The sequence below is a fragment of the Cnephaeus nilssonii genome (genome assembly GCF_951640355.1).
Source record: "Cnephaeus nilssonii genome assembly, chromosome: 19".
Classification (NCBI taxonomy): Eukaryota; Metazoa; Chordata; class Mammalia; order Chiroptera; family Vespertilionidae; genus Cnephaeus; species Cnephaeus nilssonii.
The window spans coordinates 36,805,044-36,829,279 of NC_137090.1; the positions used below are offsets into that span (position 1 = coordinate 36,805,044).

The 24,236-nt window shown below is 59.0% G+C and overlaps 1 protein-coding gene across 1 annotated transcript; it reads right to left on the reverse strand.

Annotated features, from left to right (window-relative positions):
• Positions 1-2,719: 2,719 nt before the first annotated feature.
• Positions 2,720-19,671, reverse strand: P2RX1 (purinergic receptor P2X 1). The gene is made up of 12 exons (XM_079798908.1): positions 19,297-19,671; positions 8,832-8,979; positions 8,488-8,559; positions 7,989-8,058; positions 7,639-7,735; positions 7,277-7,357; positions 6,916-7,057; positions 6,176-6,303; positions 5,637-5,727; positions 5,164-5,229; positions 3,968-4,069; positions 2,720-3,851 (listed from the first exon to the last, which is right to left on the reverse strand). The coding sequence occupies exons 1-12, from the start codon at positions 19,431-19,433 to the stop codon at positions 3,786-3,788; spliced, it is 1,200 nt and encodes a 399-aa protein (XP_079655034.1). The 5' UTR covers positions 19,434-19,671; the 3' UTR covers positions 2,720-3,785.
• Between the last annotated feature and the right edge of the window lie 4,565 nt (positions 19,672-24,236).

The following is a 24,236-nucleotide window of genomic DNA, read 5'->3' on the forward strand; positions in this document are numbered from 1 at the left end:
GGATTGCTGCAGCAGCCTCCTCATTGGCCTCCCACCCCTGTCCAGTCTTACCACCCCACCCCAGTAGCCTTTCTCCACCTGGCAGCCAGAGACCTCTCTCAGAAACACAAATCCAACTAGTCAGCTCCCGCTTAGGAATTGTCCATGGCTCACCAATATCCCAAGAATAGGTCCAGTCAAGTGCTTCATGACCTCAGTCCTAACCATCTGCCTAGCTCATTTCAATACCCCTCTGTCAGGAACCCTTCCCTCTGACCTCCTCACCGCCCAGTGCCCAGTGTGGGTTACCAGCCCCTGCTAGGGACTTCCTTGTATGAGCTTCTGTTTATCTGCCTGTTCCCCATTTGGACTGGGAGCTTGATGAGGGCAGGGGCTGTGCCTGATTTGGGCAGCACTCAAAAGATGTTTGTCAAATGAATAACTAATTAGGTATGGTAATTAGGGGGAGGGATGTGTGGGGTTGGAGTTCAGGAAAGAGGGCTGGGCCAGCAGACAGTTTTGGAAGTTATCCGAAAGGATCTATAGTTGTAAGTAGAGCAATGGGAAAAGGTGCGATAACTCAGAGCAAATAAAGCAGGGTCCAAGGACAGAATATTCACTTTTTAATATATATATTTTTTTATTTATTTCAGAGAGGAAGGGAGAAGGAGATAGAAACATAGGCGATGAGAATCACTGATCAGCTGCCTCGTGCATGCCCCCTACCGGGGATCAAGCCCGCAACCCAGGCATGTGCCCTTGACTGGAATCAAACCCGGGACCCATCAGTCCACAGGCTGACTTTCTATCCACTGAGCCAAACCAGCTAGGGCCAGAACATTCACTTTTAAGGAGGGAAGATTTCTGTACCAGTTTTGACTCAGGTAACAGAAATCCCACATAAGAACCTCAGGGAAGACAGTCCTGGGCTGGTATGTCAGATGTGCTCCACAGACTTCCAGATGTGGCTCTTTCCTCTCACTGCTCCAGCAACCTCTGGGTATGACACTTGTCTTCATGGCTCAGGATGGTGGCTAGAGCTCCAGCCATCACATGTACATTCCAGGCAGTGGGATAAAGACAAGGATGAAGAAGAAGAGGGTAAAGGATTTGCACCAGCTGACTTTTCAGAAAAGTTCCCAGAAGGTGTCACCTGACACTTTCACATATATTTCATTAGCTGAAACTTAGTCACATGACCAGACCCAGCTGCAAGAGGAGGTTGGGAAACGCAACTTTCATTCTAGGCAGCCACATATCCTGCCAAGAACCAAGAGCTGTATCACTATAGAGAGAATAGATATCTGGGGACAACTGGGTGATTCCACTATTGAAAGAGAAGATAGAGCATTACTGTGTGCCAGGCTCTGTGCTAGGCACTTTCATATCTTATCTTATCCCAACCTGAGTAGGGGCTATTATCATCCTTGACACACACACAGAGGAGGCTTGGAGTGTTAAACAACTTGCCCAAGGACACACAGTGACCCATGCCAGAGCTGCAGTTGAAACCTGTATTTTCCCTGCACACCAAGCTAACTGGAAAATCAGGAGAGGTGGGTCCTAGAAGCTGCTGAAAGGAAATCTTGCGATAAAGGAGGACTTGGTCAACAGTATCAGAGGCAGACAGGCCAAGCAGGATACAGCTAAGTGTCTGCTTGGATTTGGCAACAAAGATGCTGCTGGTAACTTGGCAAGGGCATCTCGGAGAAGTGGGGGCGGGGACTGGAGGCCAACTGCTGAGGGTGGGACAAGGGAAACTGGTCTTTCTGGAAAGGTAGCAGTGAAGGGGCAGGCAGAGCTAGCTGCAGGGGAACATGGGCCATGGGCGGGAGGGGGCATGAGAGGGGAGCAAGTGCCGGAGTGAGAGAGGAGAGGGGGCCTCTGGATTGGGTTGGATACAAAGTTGGAATCCTGTACTCATCTGGGAGGGAAGGGGGCGGGAGGTGCAAAAGCAGGTAGGGCTGGAGAAGGAAGAGAGGAGAGAAGGGGGAGTTCCTGTTACAAAATCTGAAGTATGATTCCTGGCTGGGGCAGAGGGCAGAGGGCCAAGGGCCTGCTAGCCGTCTGATGTGGTAGCCACTAGCCATGTGTGGTGATTTCAATTCATTAAAAGTGGATAAAATAAAACATTCCATTCCTTGGTTGCACTGGCCACATTTTAAGTCCTCAATGGCCACATGGGGTTGGTGACCACTATATCGGCCTGTTGGACGGCACTGGTCTAGACAAAGCGTGGTGATGGGGGTGCCCAGGGACCCTGCGTGGTTCTAAGTTCAGACTAGTGGCCATGCCCACATCAGGGCCCTAGAGAACCCTTCCACACTGTCTTCACTCATGACCTTCCTCCCCTCTTTGGGGCTCCCTCAGCCCTCCCTCCTGGGGCAGCCAGCCCCCTCCTCACCTCTGCTTTCATGAGGCCCCTCATGAGCCTGGTTCTCTGCTGTCCCAGTGCCAGACCTCCGATGCATGGGAGGGGCTTGTGGGGGGTTGGGAAGAGCTCCGATGTTCAGGGCTGTGCCAGGACAGTGGCCCGTGGATAGAGGTGAGCTAACCCCCAGCACTGACCCTGCTGGTCTCAGGGCAAAGCGTCAGCTCACCACCACCCACCGACAGATCCAGAAGGACCTCAGAGATCACTCAGCTCAACCCACAGAGCACAGATGGGTTTCAGAGAGGGCTGAGAAGAAAGTACAGAGGCAGAGGTCTGTCCTCATTCCTTTTATTGTACTCACCCCTCGCTTTCCCCAGACCTTGTGTTCAGACAGAGCCGGGCAGGCCTTGGGAGCTGGGGCTGGGCCACAGGCAGGGAGCCCAGAGCTTGGCCAAGGCTCCCACCTGGCCAGAGGTAGCTGAGTAAGGATTCATAACTGAAGGGCTGTCCTGGCCTGACACATGTGGGAGAAACATGTCCCACAGAGGTGACATGGTATGGACCAGGTGTGTGGGTGTGATCAGATGGTTGTGTTTGCAAGGCCCAAGCTGTTCAAATATACAGTGTGGGTAGAAGGGGGTGTGCATTCAGGTGAGTGTGCACATGAAGGCGTGTGCACGGCACACTGTGGGGCTTGTGAGCACACCACACACCTGCTCACTACCGGCACCTGCCAGGCGATGCAGGCCCAGGCTAAGTCTGATACCTGATCAGGAACCTTTTAAACGAAGGTCCTTACAATGGCTGGGGGAGTTTGCTCGCCTTGGAGATCCTGGTGCAGGGGGTCTGGGGTGGGCCCAGGGGCCTGCACGGTGGATACGCTCCCCATCCCCACGGAAATCTGAGCCAGTGAGAACTGGCTGTCCCAGAGAACTCTCTGTGGTGCTGAAATGTCCGCACTGTCTCATACGGCAGCCACCGCCCCGTGCCTCCTTGGTGGTTATAATGTGGCTGGTCTGAGGAACTGCTTTTTATTTTATTCCATTTTAATTAATTTAAATTTAAATAGTCACGGTGGCTAGTGGGTGTCGTACGGGAGAGCACAGGCCAGAGAGTGGGATGTGGACCCCGAGAGAGAAGCACGAAGGTCCCACTGAGGAGTGTGCAAGGGCCACCAGCACCCGCACCTCCTCCGCCCGGAGAGGCTGGGGCTGAGGCTGGGTGAGGGGCGCTTGGCGGGGTGCAGAGGTGGGGCCAGAGCTCAGAGTTGCGCAGGTCTCTCCCAGTGTCCACCCTGAGCCGCCGGCACACTGGTGTCTTTCTGGCTGGGAGGGCAGGTGAGCCCCAGGGGAGACCCCGCTACCCTGGCTGGGACCCCACCAGGGCCCCCCTGAAGCCTCAGGCTGCGTCCAGTCAGGAGTGGGGGCCGAGGTCAGGACGTCTTCATGTTCTCCTGCAGGCCCAGGGTGGAGCTGGTGGCCGCGGGGTCCCGCTCCCGCTGTGTGAGCATGGGGGGGGGAGGGGATGAAAGTCAGCCTCAGGGGAGCAGCTGACTCCCCACCGCAGGCTGAGGGGCCGAGGCCTCTGAAGGGCCTGACGCGGGGCGTCTCTTACCGCCTCTGGCCCCATGTCCTCCGCATACTTGAACTTCTTCTGCTTGTAGTAGTGCCTCTTGGGCAGGATGTGGAGCAACAGAAGGTCACAGAGCACCGTGGCCTGGGGGCAGGAAGGTGGTGGCTAGAGCATGGGAATCCCTACCATCCGTGAGGCCCTGACCGCATCCTGCCCAATCCAGACCTGGGGTCTTGGAGGAGGGTGAGGCCCTGACCGAATCATGCCCTATCCAGACCTGGGCTCCTGGAGGAGGGTGAGGCCCTGACCGCATCCTGCCCTATCCAGACCTGGGCTCCTGGAGGGGGGTGAGGCCCTGACCGCATCCTGCCCTATCCAGACCTGGGCTCCTGGAGGGGGGTGAGGCCCTGACCAAATCCTGCCCTATCCAGACCTGGGCTCCTGGAGGGGGGTGAGGCCCTGACCAAATCCTGCCCTATCCAGACCTGGGGTCCTGGAGGGGGGTGAGGCCCTGACCGCATCCTGCCCTATCCAGACCTGGGGTCCTGGAGGGGGGTGAGGCCCTGACCGAATCCTGCCCTATCCAGACCTGGGCTCCTGGAGGGGGGTGAGGCCCTGACCGAATCCTGCCCTATCCAGACCTGGGCTCCTGGAGGAGGGTGAGGCCCTGACCGAATCCTGCCCTATCCAGACCTGGGCTCCTGGAGGGGGGTGAGGCCCTGACCAAATCCTGCCCTATCCAGACCTGGGGTCCTGGAGGGGGGTGAGGCCCTGACCGCATCCTGCCCTATCCAGACCTGGGAACCTGGAGGGGGGTGAGGCCCTGACTGCATCCTGCCCTATCCAGACCTGGGGTCCTGGAGGGGGTGAGGCCCTGACCGAATCCTGCCCTATCCAGACCTGGGCTCCTGGAGGGGGGTGAGGCCCTGACCGCATCCTGCCCTATCCAGACCTGGGGTCCTGGAGGGGGGTGAGGCCCTGACCGAATCCTACCCTATCCAGACCTGGGGTCCTGGAGGGGGTGAGGCCCTGACCGCATCCTGCCCTATCCAGACCTGGGGTCCTGCCCCACTGTGGGCCTCAGTTTCTTCAGACATACTGTGTGTCTAGGGTGGGGGTGGGCTCAGTAAGGATGGACAATTACAGTCAAGTTCTGGGGTGAGAGACTTGTTGCTGCCACTGAGATGTGGAAGAGGGGACTGACCCCAGCACAGTGACCCCATGTCCCCAGCACTTACCACCCCGAAGATGCCAATCCCGGAGCCGATGGTAGTCATTGTGGGGATGATGTCAAACTTCCCAGCCTGGTGGGGGGCCCGGGGTGGGGGGGAAGGGTTAGCAGTCAGCAGGGGCCCAGTTGGAAAGGTCTTCCTCAGAAGCCCTAAGGCCAGGCCTGGGGTCAGGCAGTGTCCCTTCCACTGTCAGCTGGCCCACTGCCCGCTGCCCAGGGTCTGCCTCTACATGGCGACTCAGGGGCTGGCCAGGAGCCTGGGTTTGACCTTGGCTCTGCCTACCTGGACCCAGGGAGATAGTGCGGGAGGTGTGGTCACAGCTGAAAGGCCACCCTCAACCGTGCCCACGCCCATATGCTATTAGGAGAACTGCCGAATGCAGCACACCCACCTTCAGTCGCCTGTAACCAGAGGCCCAACAGGCACTCACAGGGCCCAGAGCGTGTCTCTGGCTGCCCCCCACACTGTCAGTCACTCACCTTGCCGTCCACGAGGATGTCGAAGCGAATCCCAAACACCTTGAAGAGATGCCGGTGGTTGGTCCCATTCTCCACGAAGTACCTGGCAAACCTTGGGGAAGAAGTGAGGTTGCGGGGGGATGACGGACAAGCATCCTAGGTGGGGAGTTCCCAGAGCATCAGGGATGCAGGGGCCCTTCGAGGCCCATGAGGATAGTCCCCCCCACAACATTATAGAGAGGGGGGGCCACAGGCAGGATCCCAGGCCTCATGCCAGGAATGCTGTACTCCACCCTCACCCTGACTCCGCGGGCAGCCATTTCCCCAGCCAGTCCTGGCCAGGTGGGCCTCCAGGGGACCAAGAGCAGGGCAGGGGCTCAGGCCTCCAAGGTCGTGCTCCCTGCTGGCTCCCTGCGTGGTCAACCTCCGGACGACAGGAGCTACCCGGGCTCCTGGGCTCCTGGGCTCCCCTCCCGGGGACACTTGGTTGGCCCTGAGGGTTCTGGGAACAGAAAAGCCCTCAGGACCCCGAGGGAAGGTGCCGGGGGCCTGGCAGGCACCTGAAGTTGAAGCCTTGAGACAGGTTCTTCTCCTCGTAGAGCCCGTGGAACTCGTAGACGGGTTTGCAGTGCCGCACATGCCAGTCGAGGTCGCAGTTCCAGTCGATGGTGATGCCTATCACCCCGCCCTGCCGGGACACAGGCGCTCAGCTCTGGGGCTTCAGGGCAGGCAGCTGCCTTGCAGCTGTGCCGCAGCCTCTTGAAGAGGGAACGTGCTTGGGCTTGACAACAGATGCTGAGAAACTGCTTCCGTGTCAAGCCTGTCACCCTGTCTGGCCCTGCCTCCCGCCCACCACCCTCCAGCTTTCTGCGTTTCTAGAATACACCGAGTTTTCCCACTTTGGGGCCTTTGCACAGCAGTTCCCCAGTTTCCCACAAGACTGGCTCTTTCTCATGCTTCTCTCCGAACCCAGGGACCACGTGGAGCTGCCCCTCTGGAATTCCCATGGGCCATGGGATTTGAGCTGCTTTTATCTGCTATTTTAAAAACAGTGGGACCTCAGCAGACACCCAGAGGACCACATCTGCCCATGCCCATTCATTCTGGGCGCCTCCTCCGTGCCATTCCACTCCAGGCCCTGCTGAGGAGACAGGCCTGACCCTGCCTCCCCAACATTAGAGGATAAACCCATTATACTCAACCCACACGGGGAGGCTGGAGGCGGATTAACTGGGCCTGAAAAGCCTTGATTGGCTTGACGATCCCGGGCCCAGCCCTCCCCACTCGCCTGGCATAATACCTTCTCGGCCAGGGTGCTGAAGCTCTGTCCCGATTCCCGCGCCACGTAGCCGAGATGGAAGACAGGGCAGAGCGGGTGTGAGATCTTGTGGTAGAGGCACCTCTTCAGGTAGGTGGCATTCACCTCGTCCACCAGGTTGCGCCTATGCGGCAGAGGGCATTGGCAGCAGCAGTGTGCCAGCTGGGAGGTGCCCACCGTGACCCGAAGCTCTGCGGATCCCTCATGGGCCCCAGAAATGTTCCTTCCACAGCCCACCCCGGGGGCCCAGAGAGGAAGCAGCAGGAGCAGGGGTGACAGGCAGCTGAGGCCAGCAGCCACAGCCTCCTAGAGCCACCTGCCTACTGCCCGCTTTCCCACGAACCTGTTGACCTCGAAGCGTGGAAAGCTGATGCTGTTCTTGATGAAGAGCGTGAAGTTCTCAGCCTCTCGGAGAAGGGCAGGGCTAAAGGAGACCACACCTACTCACCACCCCTCCCCAGCAGTCCCCCGTGCGCCCAGCAGAGCTTGGCAAGGTGTGTGTGTGTGGGGGGGGACCCTCCTGTGGCTTTGGGGTGGTGTGCTGTAATGGTGGACTCTCAGGCCCTTTGACCAGGGGCCACGGGGATCTTTGGCCTGGGCTGCACAGATGGAAGAGGGGGGGCCTGGTCCTTTCAAGGGTACAGATGCCCCTCTGTCTGGGCTCGGGGATCCTGCTCCCAGCTCCCTGGAAGGAGCAGGCGTTACCGTGGGATGCTATCATCTACTTCCACGGGGCACCAGCCAAAGATCTCACACGTCTTCACGGTGTTATTGAAGGCCACACACTTGCCTGTGCGGATGCCTGGAGAAAGGGAGAAAGTCCTGGGTGCAGCTGGGGGGCGGGGAGGGGCAGGGGAGACGCCCCAGGCTCCCTCCCTAGGACTCCCCATGGATGAGGCTCCCAAAAGCAGAGCCTGAGGACAGAAGTGTGGCTGGGTCTGGGACAGGGCAGGCCCAGGGCAGGATGGCGGGAGGGGAGAGGGCAGAAAGGGCGTCCTGGTGGGGGAGGCCTGGAGCTGGAAGGGGCTGAGGAGGGACACGAGGAGGCTCCTTACCCTGGGCCTTCCTTTCCGCCTTCCCTGGAGTGCAGCCACTGTCGTCCTTGCACGTGCCCCCTTCTGGATGCTGGGGGAGGGGAGAGCTACTGGCTCCAGGCCCCTTGGCTGGGGTCCTGAGAAGAGCCCCTCCCGCCCAGGGCCCTAGGGAGGGCGTGGGGCAGAGTCTCAGGTACCTTTGGGGTGACCCTTGCTGAAGGCCTCCATCCCCCCTCGGGGCTCAGGCCCAGCTGCTGATGTCAGCTGGCAGGGGTGGGAAGGTGGGGGCTTGTGGTTGGGCCGGCATAGAGGCTCAGCATCCTGCTTGGCACGCAGCTGGGAGGGAAGCCCCGGCAGGGTCAAAGGTGGCCTGTTCCTCTGTGTGAATCTGCGCCTGAGATCCCACCACTGCGGCCCCCACAGGAAGCCTCCCCAGCTTCACCTCCAGTGCCCAAGGGGACCTCCTCTTCCTTGTGACTTTCCCCTTGGGGTGAAGGAGGAGGGTGGTCGGCAGCCTCACCTCTGCACAGTAGCCTTGGGCCTGATGGGGGGTCACGATGAAATTGGTCATGACCACGAAGGAGCTGTCGCCCTGGAAGTGAGAGGCAGGGCTCTGAGTTGGGAGAACAGCCCCAAGAACCAAGCACTGCCCAGCAGCTCCTAGCGCCCACACGGCACGAAGCACAATCCTCCATTCCCTCCCCACCCCCCGAGTCAGCGTGTGCCCGTCATTCACAGTTAGGGAAACGGAAGCCCAAGAGAGGTGGGAGCTGACTGGTCCCACAGGGAGGTGGGAGGGAGCCCAACCCAGCTCCGAGCCAGGACTTCTGGGTGGAAGGCGCATCCCTGAGTCAGTCAGCTCACCTGGGCTGGGAAGACGTAGTCAGCCACGTCCCAGACCTGGGGGCCCAGGCCCGGGAGCTGCGTCACAGCCAGACCCTTGAGTTTCACAGACACGCTGCTGATGAGGCCACTCGAGGTCTGGTAGCCCTTCTCATAGACAAAGACCCACCTGCAGAGAGTGGGAGCAAAGGGGTCGCTCAAGGGTGGCATGTGCTGGCACCAGCTGGACAGGCCAGGTCCTTTCCCTTTGCCTCCCAAGATGCATTTCTGCCCGGCCGGCGTGGCTCAGTGGTTGAGCGTCAACCTATGAACCAGGAGGTCACGGTTCGATTCCCGGTCAGGGCACATGCTTGGGTTGCAGGCTCCTCAATCCCCAGTGTGTGAGGAGGCAGCTGATCAATGATTCTCTCATCATTGATGTTTCTATCTCTCTCTCTCCCTCTCCCTTCCTCTCTGAAATCAATAAAAACATATTTTAAAAAAAGATGCATTTCTGAGCCACTCTCTGTTCCTAAAGCTACACCTTGGGCTGGAGGCAGGAGAAGCACTGCCTCCTCCCCACCCGCCCTCCCCCGCGAGTGCCTGAAGTTCCACCATTCTTTTCATTCTGAAAACACTAATTCCCGGGAGCAGACCCACTGAAGGACTCCGTCAGGTCCTTTTCCAAGAGCAGAATTTGCTGGTGCCTGAAGGCCAAGCATCTTGAACCCCAGTCCGCATGAGAGCTCTCCTTCCTCCCTGAGGTCCTCCCACAGGAAGACAGCAGAGCATGACGCTGAACGCCTGGCAGCCTCTGGCCCCCAGTCACGGCCCTTGTGGGAGTGGCTCAGGCTGGAGGCCTCCCAGCTTCCCTGGGGAGTCCTGGCCTTCTCTTCCCAGCATCGAGAACCCCTCTTCCTATGCATTCTCCACTTTCTATCTGGAAGGTTCAGTGGGGCCCACCTCCCTCTTAGCCCCAGGGGTAGGCACATGAGCAACACTTGCCAATCAATGTTCCATCACCCTAGCAACAGTGATGGGTCTAAGGATGAGCACATGCCCTGGGAGTTCCAGCAGGGAGGCCAGGATTTTTCTCGGAATTATTGGGGAAAAGACATCCTCTCTGCTAAGCAAGGTGGCTCCAAGATCAAAACTATGGTGAATTATCTTTGCTACCTCACAGAGCAAGCGTGAGAATGAAGCCAACTTAGAGAAAGCCAGGCCAGGACATGGGGGGTGGCAGACTCCTACCAGGTTGTTTTAGCACCTGGACCCAGCCATACCTAAAGCGTGAGCAATCTACTTCTGGACTTTTCAGTTACACTAGAGGCCCGATGCACGAAATCCGTGCAAGAGTAGGCCTTCCTTCCCCTGGCTGCCGGTACCGGCTTCCCTCCGGCACCCAGGACCAGGGCTTCCCTCGCAGCCCCGGCTTCATCCGGAAGGTCATCCAGAAGGATGTCCAGTCTAATTAGCATATTACGCTTTTATTATTATAGATGAGCTAATAAATCCCCTTCCTTTATGTAAGCCAGTTTGGTTTTGGTTTCTGTTGCTTACAACCGACAGTCCTGGAAACACTTGTATCCGGAGCGTGGTTCTCTTCCTCAGATTCCTGTGCCTGTAACTGTGTGTGTGTGTGTGTGTGTGTGTGTGTGTGTGTGTGTGGCCATGGTGCCCATCGGGATTTGTGGCTTCGTATCCCCAGGACAAATCTGTGAGCGCACCTATGGGCAGGTCTGACTGGGGAGGTCTATTTATGCCCCCTTCACCCCTCACTCTACCCTCAGTCTACCTGTCCAAGCAGAGCTCAAAGCCCCTCTCCCGTGCCCGGTAACGGAATTCTCCAGGCCTCTTAGTCCCAGAGTCACTGCTAGCTCTCTAGGAGCTGGCTCCCTGATCCAGGCCCCAGGAAGGCAGCCCACCAATGTCCTCCTCTCACCTCCCATAGTCCATTCCTCTTTCTGCAAGTCCCTCGCCCTGCCACACTGGAGCCAAGCCGCCCCTCCCCCACCCCATGCCTAAGCAGGGTCACTGCTGCCCCCTGCAGGTCCCAGGAGGCAACAGGTAAGACATGACAAAGGCCTCCAATTCTGTGTCCTGAACCTGTCTCACTGCCTCCAGCCCCCTCAGGAAGAGTGGGCATCACCTATGCCCCTCCCTCCTTAGGTTGCTTCTTCCAGGATGGCCTCTGGCTTCGTGCCCAAGCTGCAGAGGAGGTCACTGGCCTCTCTCTGGGCACCCCCGACCCCCAGTGTCCAGCAGCATTTCTCTCTTTGCCCCACGCCACCTCCTCAGAATATAGATGAGAAAATGGAGGCCTGGGGAGCATCTTTCCCGAGTCAGAGGTAGGCCCCGGCTGAGGGCCCGCAGCCCAGGACTCTGCCCCTCCACTGAGCATCAGGTGTCGGCCCGGAGCCAGAAGTGCAGGGGCTGAGGGAGGAAGCAGAGGCACGCAGGGGCTGGTGCAGCCACTCTTGATTTTGTGCCCTGGGGGCTGTCAGTCCTGGGGTCAATGGGAGGTTCAGTGACCTCAGTTCTGATAGCAATAGAATGACCACGGTGCCAGGCCCACTCCTCCAAAGCCGGACCCAGCCTTGCTGTCACCACGCTGGGAAGCCACCATGGGCACCTAATGCCCAAAACACCGGCAGTTTTTGAAGTCCCTCCCCTTCCAGAAGTTCTCTTTCCCTTTCTACCCACCTCATTCTCAGCAAAACCCTCTCTCTCTCCTCCAGTGGCCGCTCATGGAAGAGGCCACACGTTGGAACGGCCTAGAGGCCGAGGTTCAGGCACCAGCTCTGCCACTCACCGCTGTGTGGCTTCTGGCCAGAGACGAACCCTCTCTGAGCCCTGGCTTTCTCAGTAAAACGGAGGTGGTGACACCTCCCACAGAGACTGTTCATTCAACAAACACAAGCAGGGCCTGGCCATGCATGAGCACTGGCTGGGCCCCTGGAAGAGGAGTGGAGGTGATTGTTTGGGGATTCCCATGAGTTCCCATTCGATGAATTAGCATGCACAGGCACATAGTAAGCCAGTCTCCTGTTTTCACGGTCCCTACTCTTCCTTCACTAATTCTTTAAATGTCCATCTGCCCCATCGGCCTGGCCTCCATGCCCAGCCCAGGCAGAACCCCGTGCGAGCTATCACAGACCCATTATGCGCCAGGGTTCCTGCCTCCACTTGTTTACTCTCTCCTGAAATTCAATTCCACGCATTCATTTGTCATTCAACAAATATTTATTTATCAAGCCCCTATTACAGGGGGAACGTCAGGCCCTCGGGCCGTATAAGACCCTCGAAATCATTTGGTCCGGCCCTGCCAAGGCATTCGGGGTGAGCTAATTAAATGTTTGACCAATTATAGCAGGCTAATTTTTACGTTGATAATTTTGCATGGCCCCCGAATGATGCTGTAAATGTCCATATGGCCCTCGGCAGGAGAAAGGTTCCCCACCCCTGCCCTACTATGTGCCAAGCACTTTTCTAGACAGAAGTGAACAAAACAACCCAAAAGTCTGCGCTCACTGCTGGGCAACACACATTCCTCCCCTCTGCCCCGGCCCCACCCCAGACACCCACAGGTTCCTCCAACCTAAGCCGACCCTTTGGAAAAGTCAGCTTTTCCTCATAAAGTTAGACATGGAATTTCCATTTGACCCAGCGATTCCATTTATAGGTATCCTGACAATGGATGTCCATGCAAAAACATGCACACGAATGTTCACAGCAACATTCTTCATGGGAAACAAAGTGGAAACAACCCAGATGTCCTTGAACCAACGAGTGGATAAACAACGCGGGTGTAACCGCACCGACCGTGGACTCTCATTCAGCCACAGAGGGAAGGAAGTACCGACACACCCTACAACCGGGACGGACTCACAGACGGCGCGCGAGGTGGGAAAAGCCAGCACAAAAGACCACACATGGTATGACTTTACTTCTGTGAAATGTCCAGGGTAGGCAAGGGGGCATGGGAGGGGAGGGGAGAGTGACTGCTAAGGGGCACGGGGCCGGAGGGGGGAGGGTTGTTTTTGGTTTTTTTTTTGAATAGCGAAAATGTCTGGAATTAGATAGTGATGATGGTTGCACAAATTCGTGATTACGCTAAAACCCACCAAATGGTATAGTTTAAAATGGTGAATGTGACAGCATGTGAATTATATCTCAAAGTAAACATTCAACAGGACCAACTAGAATGCCTCATGTGTCCACAGAACTTGCTCCCCTGGTGCCCCGACCCCAGGCCCCAAACCCGGGCATCATCCTCCCGCCCTTCCTGACTTCATGCCCATCCTCTGGTCTCTCCTGGCCTCCGTGGCTTTCCTCTAAGGGCCAGAGGGTTTGTTGTGGGAGCTGGGAGGAGCTGGGAGGAGCTGGGGCAGCTCTGGCTTGGGGCTGGAGGGCAGGGTGTAGCTCAGCCACAGGCAGGAGCTGACCAGACCTCACAGGAGCCACGGGGCAGAGCAGACTCGGAGCCAGGAAGGGGCTGAGTTCAGAGCTGGGGCCCGCGCTGGGGCTCAGAGGCTGATCAGCGCGCAGTCTACAGACAAGTCACGCTGATCATTTGTTTTTCATTTTTTTTGAATGAGTTTCCAACCTCCGAAAATAAAGAGGTTACTTTCACCCATAAGTTCCAGTTTCCCACTGCTCCTAAGAAGTCGGAAACTCTGGCTGTGCTGGGCACATGCCCCATGCAGCAGCGAGGGGCAGGAGCTGAGCAGCGAGGGGCAGCAGCTGAGCAGCGAGGGGCAGGAGCTGAGCAGCGAGGGGCAGGAGCAGAGCAGTGAGGGGCAGGAGAGAGCGGCGAGGGGCAGCAGCTGAGCAGCGAGGGGCAGGAGCTGAGCAGCGAGGGGCAGGAGCAGAGCAGTGAGGGGCAGGAGCTGAGCAGCAAGGGGCAGGAGCTGAGTGTGGCCACCCTGGTGTGGGGCCTGCCAGGGTGATGACCTCTGTCGTCCATACTCACTGCTTCTGCCTTGGCCTCATCCTCTCATCACTGCTGCCTCTTCATAGCTGTCCTGCCTCTGGCCTCCACCCCCACCCCAGCACCTGCCTGCCCCAGGCCTCCCCCTTCCAGAGAAAGCTGCCTGCAGGAGAAAGCCCATGTTGCTCAGCCGGGTTCAGAGGCCTGAGCCAGTGGCCCCGCTCATTCCTCCATTTCCTCTCCCTTGGCTCCTTTCTTTATTATTATTTTTAATCCTCACCTGAGGATGTTTTTTCCATTAATTTTTTAGAGAGAATGAAAGGGAGGTAGGAGACGGGAGGGGAGGGGGAGAGAGGGAGAGAGAGAGAAAGAGGAAGGAGAGGAACATCGATTGGTTGCCTCCTGCCTCCTGATCACACCCCAACTGGGGCCAGGGATCGAACCTGCAATGAGGTAGGTGCCCTTGACTGGGAATCAAACCCCAGACCCTCCGGTCCTCCGGCTGACACTCTGGCTACTGAGCAACACTGGCCAGGGCTGCCTTGCTCCTTTCCTGCCCCAGGACCTTTGATCACACTTCCCAGCAGCCCTGCTTGGATGAGGCAGGCACACAGCCAGGCTCCACCAATCAGGGCATTCACTCCCTTGGCCTCAGCGATTGGTTCTGAGCTGGGTTCATGACCCAACCTAGGCCAGGAAGCGTTAGACCCAGGACTTGTGCTGGAACTCCGGGGAAGGAGATGTTCTTGTGCCCCAGGGGAGGCTAAGCTGGTGGGATGTCAGCTCCGAGTTGCTGGGGGCCATTTTGCCACTCGAGGACAGAGAGCCGGCCTGAGGATGAAGTCTGCCGGAGGGGAGGAGAGCCGGGGGCAGAGGGAGCTAGTCCTGGCTAGCTTCACTGGAGAGCCCAGACGGGACCAGCCTGAACGCCTCGTCTCCTGGATGCGAGAGGTAGAGCTTGCTCCTCCTGTGGCCTCCATGGAGGATCCAGGCAGGCCTGAAGCCCGCATCGATTTCTCAGTTACATAAATACAGTTTTGATCAGTTTCTGTCTCTAGGAACCAAAGGAATTCTGGCTAATTCATCCTCATCTCCTTGTTCTCCCTCTGCCTACCCTGCCCCCACCTCTGTCCCATGAAGCCCGACACAGCACCAGGCATGGAAAAGATGCTGCAGAAATGTCTTCAGCCCTGGCTGGTTGCTCAGTGGTTAGAGCGTTGGCCCTCAGACCGAAGGGTCCAGGATTGATTCCTGATCAAGGGCATGTACCTGGGTTGCAGGCCCGATTCCAGCCTGGGTCAGGGCGTGTGCAGGAGGCAACCTCATCACTGCTGCCTCTTCACACCTTTCTCTCTTTCTCCCCCCTCCTTCCCTTCCACTCTCTCTAAAAACCAATAGAAAAAATATCCTTGGGTAAGGATTAACAACAAAAAAGAAATGTCTTCAGATACAGTTCTCCCAGTATGAATCTGTATCTGCTCTCATCCCTGGTTGGTGTGCTCCAGGATCCATTTGGAGGTCTCAGGAGCCCATGATTCAAGAGCTGTATGTGGGTGCACAGGGAAGGGGTGAGGACTGAGGTGAGAGGAGGCCCAGGGGGGCCTGAGGAAAAGTTCAAGGTTGGTTCTACCACTGTGTCACCTCCTCCAGGAAGCCTTCCAGGCTCCCCTCCCCAAGCAGCAGTCACAAGTCCCCTTGGACTCTCCTGTGTGCCCCAGAAAGATCTTTCTCCCCGCTTGACCAGAACACCCCAGGCAGGGACGTGTCTCAGCACACCCTTTTATGGGCCTGCTAGATCGTGGACGGCAGCCGTACTGCCTGCACACCTCCAGTTATGGAGAGCTCATTGCTTCCCAGGAGAAATGCCACTACGAATTAACCACTATAATTTGAGCCAAAAAAAAAAAAAAAAGTCTTTGCACAGCCTATGGGGGCCTCAGGCCCACCTGCTCCCTCCTCCTGCCCTGGGCTTCCCAGAGCAGTGTGCCGGGCAGAGAACACAGCCTCAGTTCCCCTCCTCCGCACCCGGTCAGCTTCTCAGCACCTCAGCCTCCCTGCCTGTCTCAGTAACTCTCTCCGTTCCTAAGTCTCAGAGCCTCTCCCTTCATCTGAGTGGTTGTCCTCCAATGTCCCTCTGTCCAGTTCTGTCTCTGGGGCTGCTCATCCCCCACTCCGGGCTGTGTCCCTGTCTCTGGTGTCCGGGAGCCTGGCATTTCTCCTGCAACACCCTCAGGACCAGACACTGACAGACAGGGGCCTTGGAAAGCGGTGTGTGTGTGTGTGTGTGTGTGTGTGTGTGTGTAATTGAAGAAAGGCCATCCTTTCCCAGGAGAGAGAAACTGTTGAACCTCTGTGCATGCCTTTAGAAGGGTTTTCCCCACCCCAGCTCCCCGGGACAGTTGGGAAATTGAAGTCTGAGAGTAAAGCCAAATCCAGGCTGGTTTCAGTCTGCAGCTGTGGGCAGTGGCCAGACGAGGGCGCCAGAGACAGCAGGAGTCCCAGCCCAAGCAGGGGTGGAAGGGTGGAAGGCTAGACTTCTAGACTTGAGGGTGGGGCTGAGGGGCGTTGGAGGGACCCTGCTTCCTGCTCTGCTCTGGGACTCGGGTGGTCAGTCCCCGTCCCTGAGCGGGTTTCCCTTCCAGGATATCAAGGCCGACTTTGGAGCCACACAGTTGGATTCAGGTCCTGGTTCAGCCCTTTCTAGCCGTGAGGTCCAGGCTAAGTCACTCAGTGTCTCTGAGCCTCACGGATGCTGAGGAGGCCACACCTATTTGGAAACGGAGTCGCCTGTCTTAGGAGGGTGGAAAGGGGAGAGGGAGGTAGTGAGGCCCCATCACTGGAGGTCTGTGTTCAGGACTGAAGCAGGGCTTGAGGCATACGCTGCACCGGGGATGGGGTGTGGGGGGTGTGGGAGGACTGGCCCTTTCCCTCTGACAGTCGCGACCAGAGGGCCCTGGCGCTGCTCCAGGTGCTGACCTAGAGCAGACAGGGGGAGCCACAGGCCACAGAGGACAGCATTCTCCCCGCCTCCGGGTGAGGGGTGGGCCAGCCACCGCTTTCCTCCCGGGAGGGTGGATGTTCAGGCCCGTCTTGTGCCGGGCAGCACGCCATCAGGGCCCCGTTAGAAAGGGAACGGAGAGGCAGGGGGTCCGGAGGCCTCAGCTCTAACAGGGACTTGCCTGTGACCGGAAACCCCACTGCTCCTCTCTGAGCCCTGATTTCCCTCACAAGCTCAAACGACACTGCAGATGCCAAACTGGTTTGTGAACAGGAGAGAGGAGCCGGAGGGTGTCCTTCACCAGCCCTGGCTGCACTTGACCGCTCTCAGGCCTTGGGGTCCAGGTGGGGCAGAGGGAAGGCTGTTGGATGCCAGAGGCCCTGGGGGAGCAGGACTCTTAAGCTTCCTGGGCTCCAGTCAGCAGTCCTGGTTTGGTCCCACAGCAAAAATGGGGACACGGAGACCAGAGGGGCAGGGCCCTCGGGACCACACAGCGAAGTCAGGCCGAGGCTGCCAGGTGCCCTCAGACTCCCCAGCAGGGGCTGAGCTCCCCTCGGAGCCCTCTGAAGATTTATTGTCAGTGGACATGATGCCCCCCCCCCATCAGGGGCACATGCACCAGGCACCCAGCCACTCAGCCACAGGGCAGGCACAGGTGGGCACCCAGCCACCTCAGCCACAGGGCAGGCACAGGTGGGCACCCAGCCCCCTCAGCCACAGAGCCTGCACAGGGGCACCCAGCCACTCAGCCACAGGGCATGCACAGGTGGGCACCCAGCCACTCAGCCACAGGGCATGCACAGGTGGGCACCCAGCCCCCTCAGCCACAGGGCCTGCACAGGGGCACCCAGCCACTCAGCCACAGGGCATGCACAGGTGGGCACCCAGCCACTCAGCCACAGGGCATGCACAGGTGGGCACCCAGCCACCTCAGCCACAGGGCAGGCACAGGTGGGCACCCAGCCACCTCAGACACAGGGCAGGCACAGGTGGGCACCCAGCCACTCAGCCACTGGGCAGGCACAGGTGGGCACCCAGCCACTCAGCCACAGGGCATGCACAGGTGGGCACCCAGCCACCTCAGCCACAGGGCAGGCACAGGTGGGCACCCAGCCACCTCAGACACAGGGCAGGCACAGGTGGGCACCCAGCCACCTCAGACACAGGGCAGGCACAGGTGGGCACCCAGCCACCTCAGCCGCAGGGCAGGCACAGGTGGACACCCAGCCACTCAGCCACAGGGCATGCACAGGTGGGCACCCAGCCACTCAGCCACAGGGCATGCACAGGTGGGCACCCAGCCACCTCAGCCACAGGGCAGGCACAGGTGGGCACCCAGCCACCTCAGACACAGGGCAGGCACAGGTGGGCACCCAGCCACTCAGCCACTGGGCATGCACAGGTGGGCACCCAGCCACCTCAGCCACAGGGCCTGCACCAGGCGGGCACCCAGCCACTCAGCCACAGGGCATGCACAGGTGGGCACCCAGCCACTCAGCCACAGGGCCTGCACCAGGCGGGCACCCAGCCACTCAGCCACAGGGCATGCACAGGTGGGCACCCAGCCACCTCAGACACAGGCATGCACCAGGCACCCAGCCACCTCAGCCACAGGGCCTGCACAGGTGGGCACCCAGCCACTCAGCCACAGGGCATGCACAGGTGGGCACCCAGCCCCAGGGACACACCCAGCAGACACACCCATTGGGCACACTCCCAGCAGACACACCCATTGGGCACACTCCCAGCAGACACACCCATTGGGCACACACTGACACATGAGGGCACATGTACCCACACAGAGCTCTGGGTACGACACATGCATCCACACACCACACACACGTGTGTTCACACAAGCACACATGTGTGCAAGCCCCTGCCAGGCCGGCCTTGGCTCCCAGGGCAGCCAGACTGACTTCGGGAAGATGCACGGCCATGCACGGTCCCTGGAACACTGCTGGGAGGGTCCCCCTGCTTCCGTCCCTGAACTCCTGGGACAACGGGGCAGGCCCAAGAGGCCCAGAAAGGAGCTGTCATCCCTGGGGCCAGAATGACCTCCAGCCTTTGCCTGACATGCCCCCATTAAGGCACAGGTGTTCTCAAACACCCCGGGGTGCCTCTCATTAGGCAGGGCCGGTGGGAGCGGGGCCTGTCAGGTGGGGAGTGGCTCTGCCTCAGGATGGCCTGGCTCGGCTGTGGGGTCAGAGGTAGAGGGACCCTGGCTGCAGCTCACGGGGCCCTGGCCCCCGAAGCCACTCACCACTTCAGGCAACCGGTCCTAGCGAGTCTGTTCCACAGAATCCAGCGGGTTTGCCCTCGTTGCCCAGGTGACCCAGGACTGGGGGTGGGGGTGGGGGGGCTCCCCCTCTGTGCCTCACTCAGTGTCTCCATCTCGCCAGGGAGTTACTGGCTCCCGTTCTTTCTCACCAGCCCCAGGGTTTGTCCGGAAGGATGACAACCAGTGGAAAGAACGAGGGGCTCCTTGGGGTCCTGGCGGGGGGGGGGGGGGGGGGGGTGCATCCCAGAGCCTAGAGGGCAGGCCTGGCATCAGAGGGCAGCAGGGAGGGGCCCGGACTCACCCAACAACGTAGACCAGAACCACGAGCTGGATCAGGCGGAAGATGATGCCCACCTTCTTGTTGCGCACGAGCACCATGCGGGGGGTGTCGTACTCGAAGAAGAAGGCGGCCAGCTCATCCTGCAGCCGCCGCGCCATGGCGGGCCCGGCGGGGCGAGGGCCGAGCCCTGCGCAGCCTCCGCTCTCTGGGTGCGCAACCACCACGTCTACAACGGTTTCCAGGGGCTTCCCCGCCCCTGACCCAGGGCAGCGCAGGCAGGTGGGGCCAGAGGTCAGGAGTCAGAGGTCAGTGGCAGGCGCTTGGGTTGGGAGGGAGGACCCTTGGGTGACCCGAGCAGCTTTGGGTCCCTGGCAGGCAATGGACTGAGGGACAGCCGAGCCTGTGGACAAATAAATTCCCAAAGATGGACGGGGGCGGAGCTGGCAGGGTCACCCAGGCCCGGCGCTGCCCCTGCCGGCTCCGCCCCGTCCCGCCTGCGCCCTGCTGGGCCTCCGGAAACAGAAGCTGTTGGCAGGAAACCACGGCCACCCATCACAAGGCGAAGATAAGCTGTCAGCCCCCCGCAAGCTTGGCGGAACAGCACGGGGGCTCGGGCCGGGCTGGGCGGAGTGGCTGCAGGCTGGAGCCCTCCCCACACCAGGGACCCATCCCCGTAGCCAAACACCCTCCCCACCTTCAGCCCGGGGGGCCTACAGCCCGGACCGCAGAAGAGGAAGGAGCGCCGCTTCCGGTCCAGCTGCCTGACACTTCCTGCGCCCACAGCAGGACCCCCAACCGCTGCCCTCGGCTACCCATCCTCCGCCCCTGCGTCCAGGCCTGGCCTGGCCCGGTCACCCCCAGCGTCAGGCTGGCATCTCCATCCCTGGCCTCTTCCCCCGTCTGTCCTGCCCCAGCCACACCCCCACCTCCTGGATGAGCGGAGGGGGGGGGGGGGCGGGGGCAGGGGCCAGGCCAGGCGAGGGCCACATCTGCTGCACATCGCCATGGGCGCCCCGAGACGCAGCGAGAAAGCCTGGCACCAAACGGGCTCGGTTACCATCCCTGGCTCTGCCACTGGCTGCCTGGGGGGCTTGGGTGACTTGCCCATCCTCTCTGAGCCTGCTTCCTTATCTGAGAAACGGGGACCAGAAGGGGATTTCCCCGGGGGGATGTGTCCTGATAACACTGACTTCAGAGAGCTTGAGGCCACTATTGAGCTTGGGGTGCAGCTCCTCTTCAGCTCCTGCCCTTTACCCCAATGCAGGCCCCGAAGGCAGGGGCCCCCAGGATTGGGTTAGGGTGGGGGATCCCTGTTAGCTCTCAGAGTCCTTAGAACTGGAGGCCTTCCTCATCCCCCACCTCTTGTTGCAGATAAAGAACGTGGAGCTGCCCTGGCCGGTGTGGCTCGGTTGGTTGGGCATCATCCTGGGCACCGAAGTGTTGCTGGTTCAATTCCCTGCCAGGACCCATGAACGCATAAATAAGTGAAACAGCAAATGGGTCTTCCTCTCTGTCTAACGTTAATAAATACAAATTTTAGGGAAAAGAAACAAAGAAAGAGGAGCTCAGAGAGGACAAGTGAGTTGCCCAGGCTCACCCCGGGCTGTACTGAAGGACCCAGCTGGAAGCAAGAAAGCCGCCCTGGCCAGCCTGCAATCCCGGCTGCCTGTCCCTGGATGTCCCCAGGGCTCCCTCGATGGAAGCTGGGAGGTGAGGCTGGGTGTCCTCAGAGCCACTGTGTCCCCCAAGGCCGAGCTGCCTCAGCCTGAAGGCTGATAGGAGTCTTCTTCCTGGCAGGCCTTGAGCCGGGAAATTGCTCTGGGCAAGGAGCCAGGCCCGGGCTGGGAACCCCAGCTGCCTGTCTGAGCAGAGCCGCTTTCTGGACGGCAAGGAGCCCCATCCCGAACCCCAGGTCAGACACCCTGTCAAATAGATCAGCCTCACCCCACACAGAGTTCCTGCCAGTCTCAAGCTCAACAGTCTGTCAGACGCCATCTCCAAGGGGGCCAGCGAGAACCACATCCTGGGCTTTTCTAAGAAAAAATCCAGAGATGCTGGGAGTCAGAGCTCTGGCGGTCGCATACCCTTGGCCCCGTCTTGACCCCAGACAAAAGGGCCCGTCGCCTTCCCAGCTGACCCTATGGCACTGGGAAGAGCAGGCTCAGGACACGAACTGCTTGCAGTGGGGAGTGGGGAGGATGCTGACACTGTGTCTAAGCCATCTGTGTCCCACTCCACTCACATCCCCACTGGCACACCACACTCAGGAGGGCAGCAGGTGCTAAATAAGGGGGGAAGGGGCAAAGGGGAGGGGGAGAGGGAGGGAAGTCAGAGAGTCATTCTCCAATCTGTGCCTGTCCCTTTCATACCATTACCTTGGATTCCTCCTCCTCCCCCCCCTCCTCCTCCCCCTCCTCCTTCTTCTCCAAGGATCCAGGATTGCTGATGGGCAGATGGACAAATGGGCTGATGGCCTCCCCTGCCTGGCTAAATTTAACAGCGCTGTGGAGTGTGGAGGGGCCTGTGCCCATCCTGGAGGCCAGCCCAGGCCTTTAAAGGGGTGGGCACAGGCTCCAGTGGGGCCCCTGAGCCACTCAGACATATTTGCATGGGGTGCACACATAGCTGCTGTTGTGGCCTCAGTTCTGACCCTGACACTCAGAAAACAGATTGGCAAGGCCCTCGCCGGTTTGGCTCAGTGGATAGAGTATTGGCATGCGGACTGAAGGGTCCTGGGTTCGATTCTGTTCAAGGGCACGTAGCCTGGTTGCAGGCTCGATCCCAGTCCTGGTTGAGATGTGTGTGGGAGGCAAACAATTGATGTCTCTCTCTCTCTCTCTCTGTCTCTCCCTCTCCCCTCCACTCTCTCTTTAAATCAATGAAAATATCCTCAGGTGAGGATTAACAAAAAAACCACAACAGACTGGTAAGGAGGACTGTCTCATCCAGGATGTTACCACGTCCAAAGGATGTCCAAAAGAAAAAGAAAGAAAAGCAATAACTTTTCTCTCCCCAAATTAATTTTCTTTTCAAAAAATTTTTTAAATATATTTTTAAAATTTTTGTTATTGTTGTTAATCCTCACCCAAGGATATATTTTCCTTGCTTTTTAGAGAGAGTGGAAGGGAGAGGTAGACACAGAGAGAGAAACATCAATGTGAGAGAGACACATCGATTGGTTGCCTCCCACACCCACCCTGATCCAGACCAGGGATTGAGCCGCAACTTAGGTACCTGCCCTTGACCGGAATGGAGCCCGAGACCCTTCAGTCTGCGGGCTGACGCTATAACCACTGAGCAAACCAGCTAGGGACAAATTAATTTCTTGCTAATAAGTCCCAAGAGTCACTGGTGAGGTCGATGTCTCTCTTCGCTGGTTCTAAGATACACGTTTCCGTCTGAGGCCTGTGCTCTCCTGCCCCTGGCCCCAGCCCCAGCCTCCCAAGGACAGACACCTGTGCTTATTCTAGGCGTGGGGAACAGCGGCCAGGGCAGGGGTCAGAGTTTACAGGGACACGGTTCCTTCACAATCAGTAGGTGTTTTAAAATCAGCCCTGGGAGGCAGGCACTAGAACCCTCATTTTACAGACAAGGAAACTGAGGCTCTGCAAGTTGAGTGCCTTGCCCAAGATCACGCAGCAAGCAGCTCCCATGTCTGCTGGTCGCCAGGAAGGAGGCTCCCCAAAGTCTGAGAGCTTGGCCCAGAGCCCACCCCAAGACTCCAGCACTTGGGTGTCTCCAGACCAGCCTTATAAGCCCAAAGGCTGGGTGTCCAGCTTGGGCACCGGCCAGGCCTTGTAGGGAGACAAGGCTGTGCTGCCAAGCGCTCGGCCGCCGGACAGCCTCCCCTGCCTGGCTAAATTTAGCGGCCCTGCGGAGCGTGGACGGGGCCGTGTGCCCATCCTGGAGGCCGGCCCGGGCCCTCAGGGGGTCAGCACCGGCTCCACCGGGTCTCCTTAGCCATGGAGAGCTCCAAGGCTGCAGGGGCACACCTCTGCCCGCAGAGTTCAGTGCAACACCCCCCACCACCACCACCTGGGCCTCACTTGGTTCAGTCCAACCCCCCACACCACCTGGGCCTCACTTGGTTCAGTCCAACCCCCCACCACCTGGGCCTCTTCTGGTGTCCCAGGGAGCCGCCCAGTGCCGCAGCCCCTCAGGTGCCGGCTGGAGCAGGACCCTGAGCCGGCCTAACAGAGACTGCCAAGGGGCGGTGGGGGAGTGGGCATCTGTGGTGTGGCTGCAGCGGGGGGGTCCCCAAAGTTGACTTCTCCCCATTGTTCAGATCTTGTACTGCTTCTCTGGCTTCCTTTATGCCCCCACTATGATCAGGGCCCGCTGGAGCCTCACCTCCTGAGTATCTGGGGCATCTCCCCCACACACCCCTGTAATGCTCCCCCTCTTGGGCTATTTCCTCTTGGTCCCAGCCTCTTCCTGCCCCTGGATGCGGGGTTCCTCACTGCCCCTCAAATACTGAGCTCCCTGGGAGGTTGGTGGCCGCGCCGTTTACTGAGGATGCCAACTCCCCTGCACCCACATGCCTCCCCCACCTCCTCTGGCTCCTCTTGTTTTTTCTTCCAAATCAAACTGCGTGGAGGGATACCTCCCATACAACTTAAAAATGTGCATTTCAGGCTCAGGTCGATGAGTTTTGACAAATGCATGTGACCCCCCACTCGTCTCCTAGACGTTCCCTCGGCCCCGCCAGCCCCTCTCCAGCCCCAGCCCCCGGGATCTGCTCGCTCGCTGCAGACGCCCTGCCTGTTCCGGACCCTCGTGGAGGTGGACTCGCACAGGATCCGCTCTCTTGGTGTCTGGCTTCTCTTACTCAGCACCAGGGTTTTCAGCGCCATCCGTGCCGCTGCATATATGGGCATGTTCCTTTTTATTGCTGCAAAATTCCATGGTGTTGGACACACTGCTGTCTGTCTGTCCTTCCCCTGCTGATGGACATCTGGGCT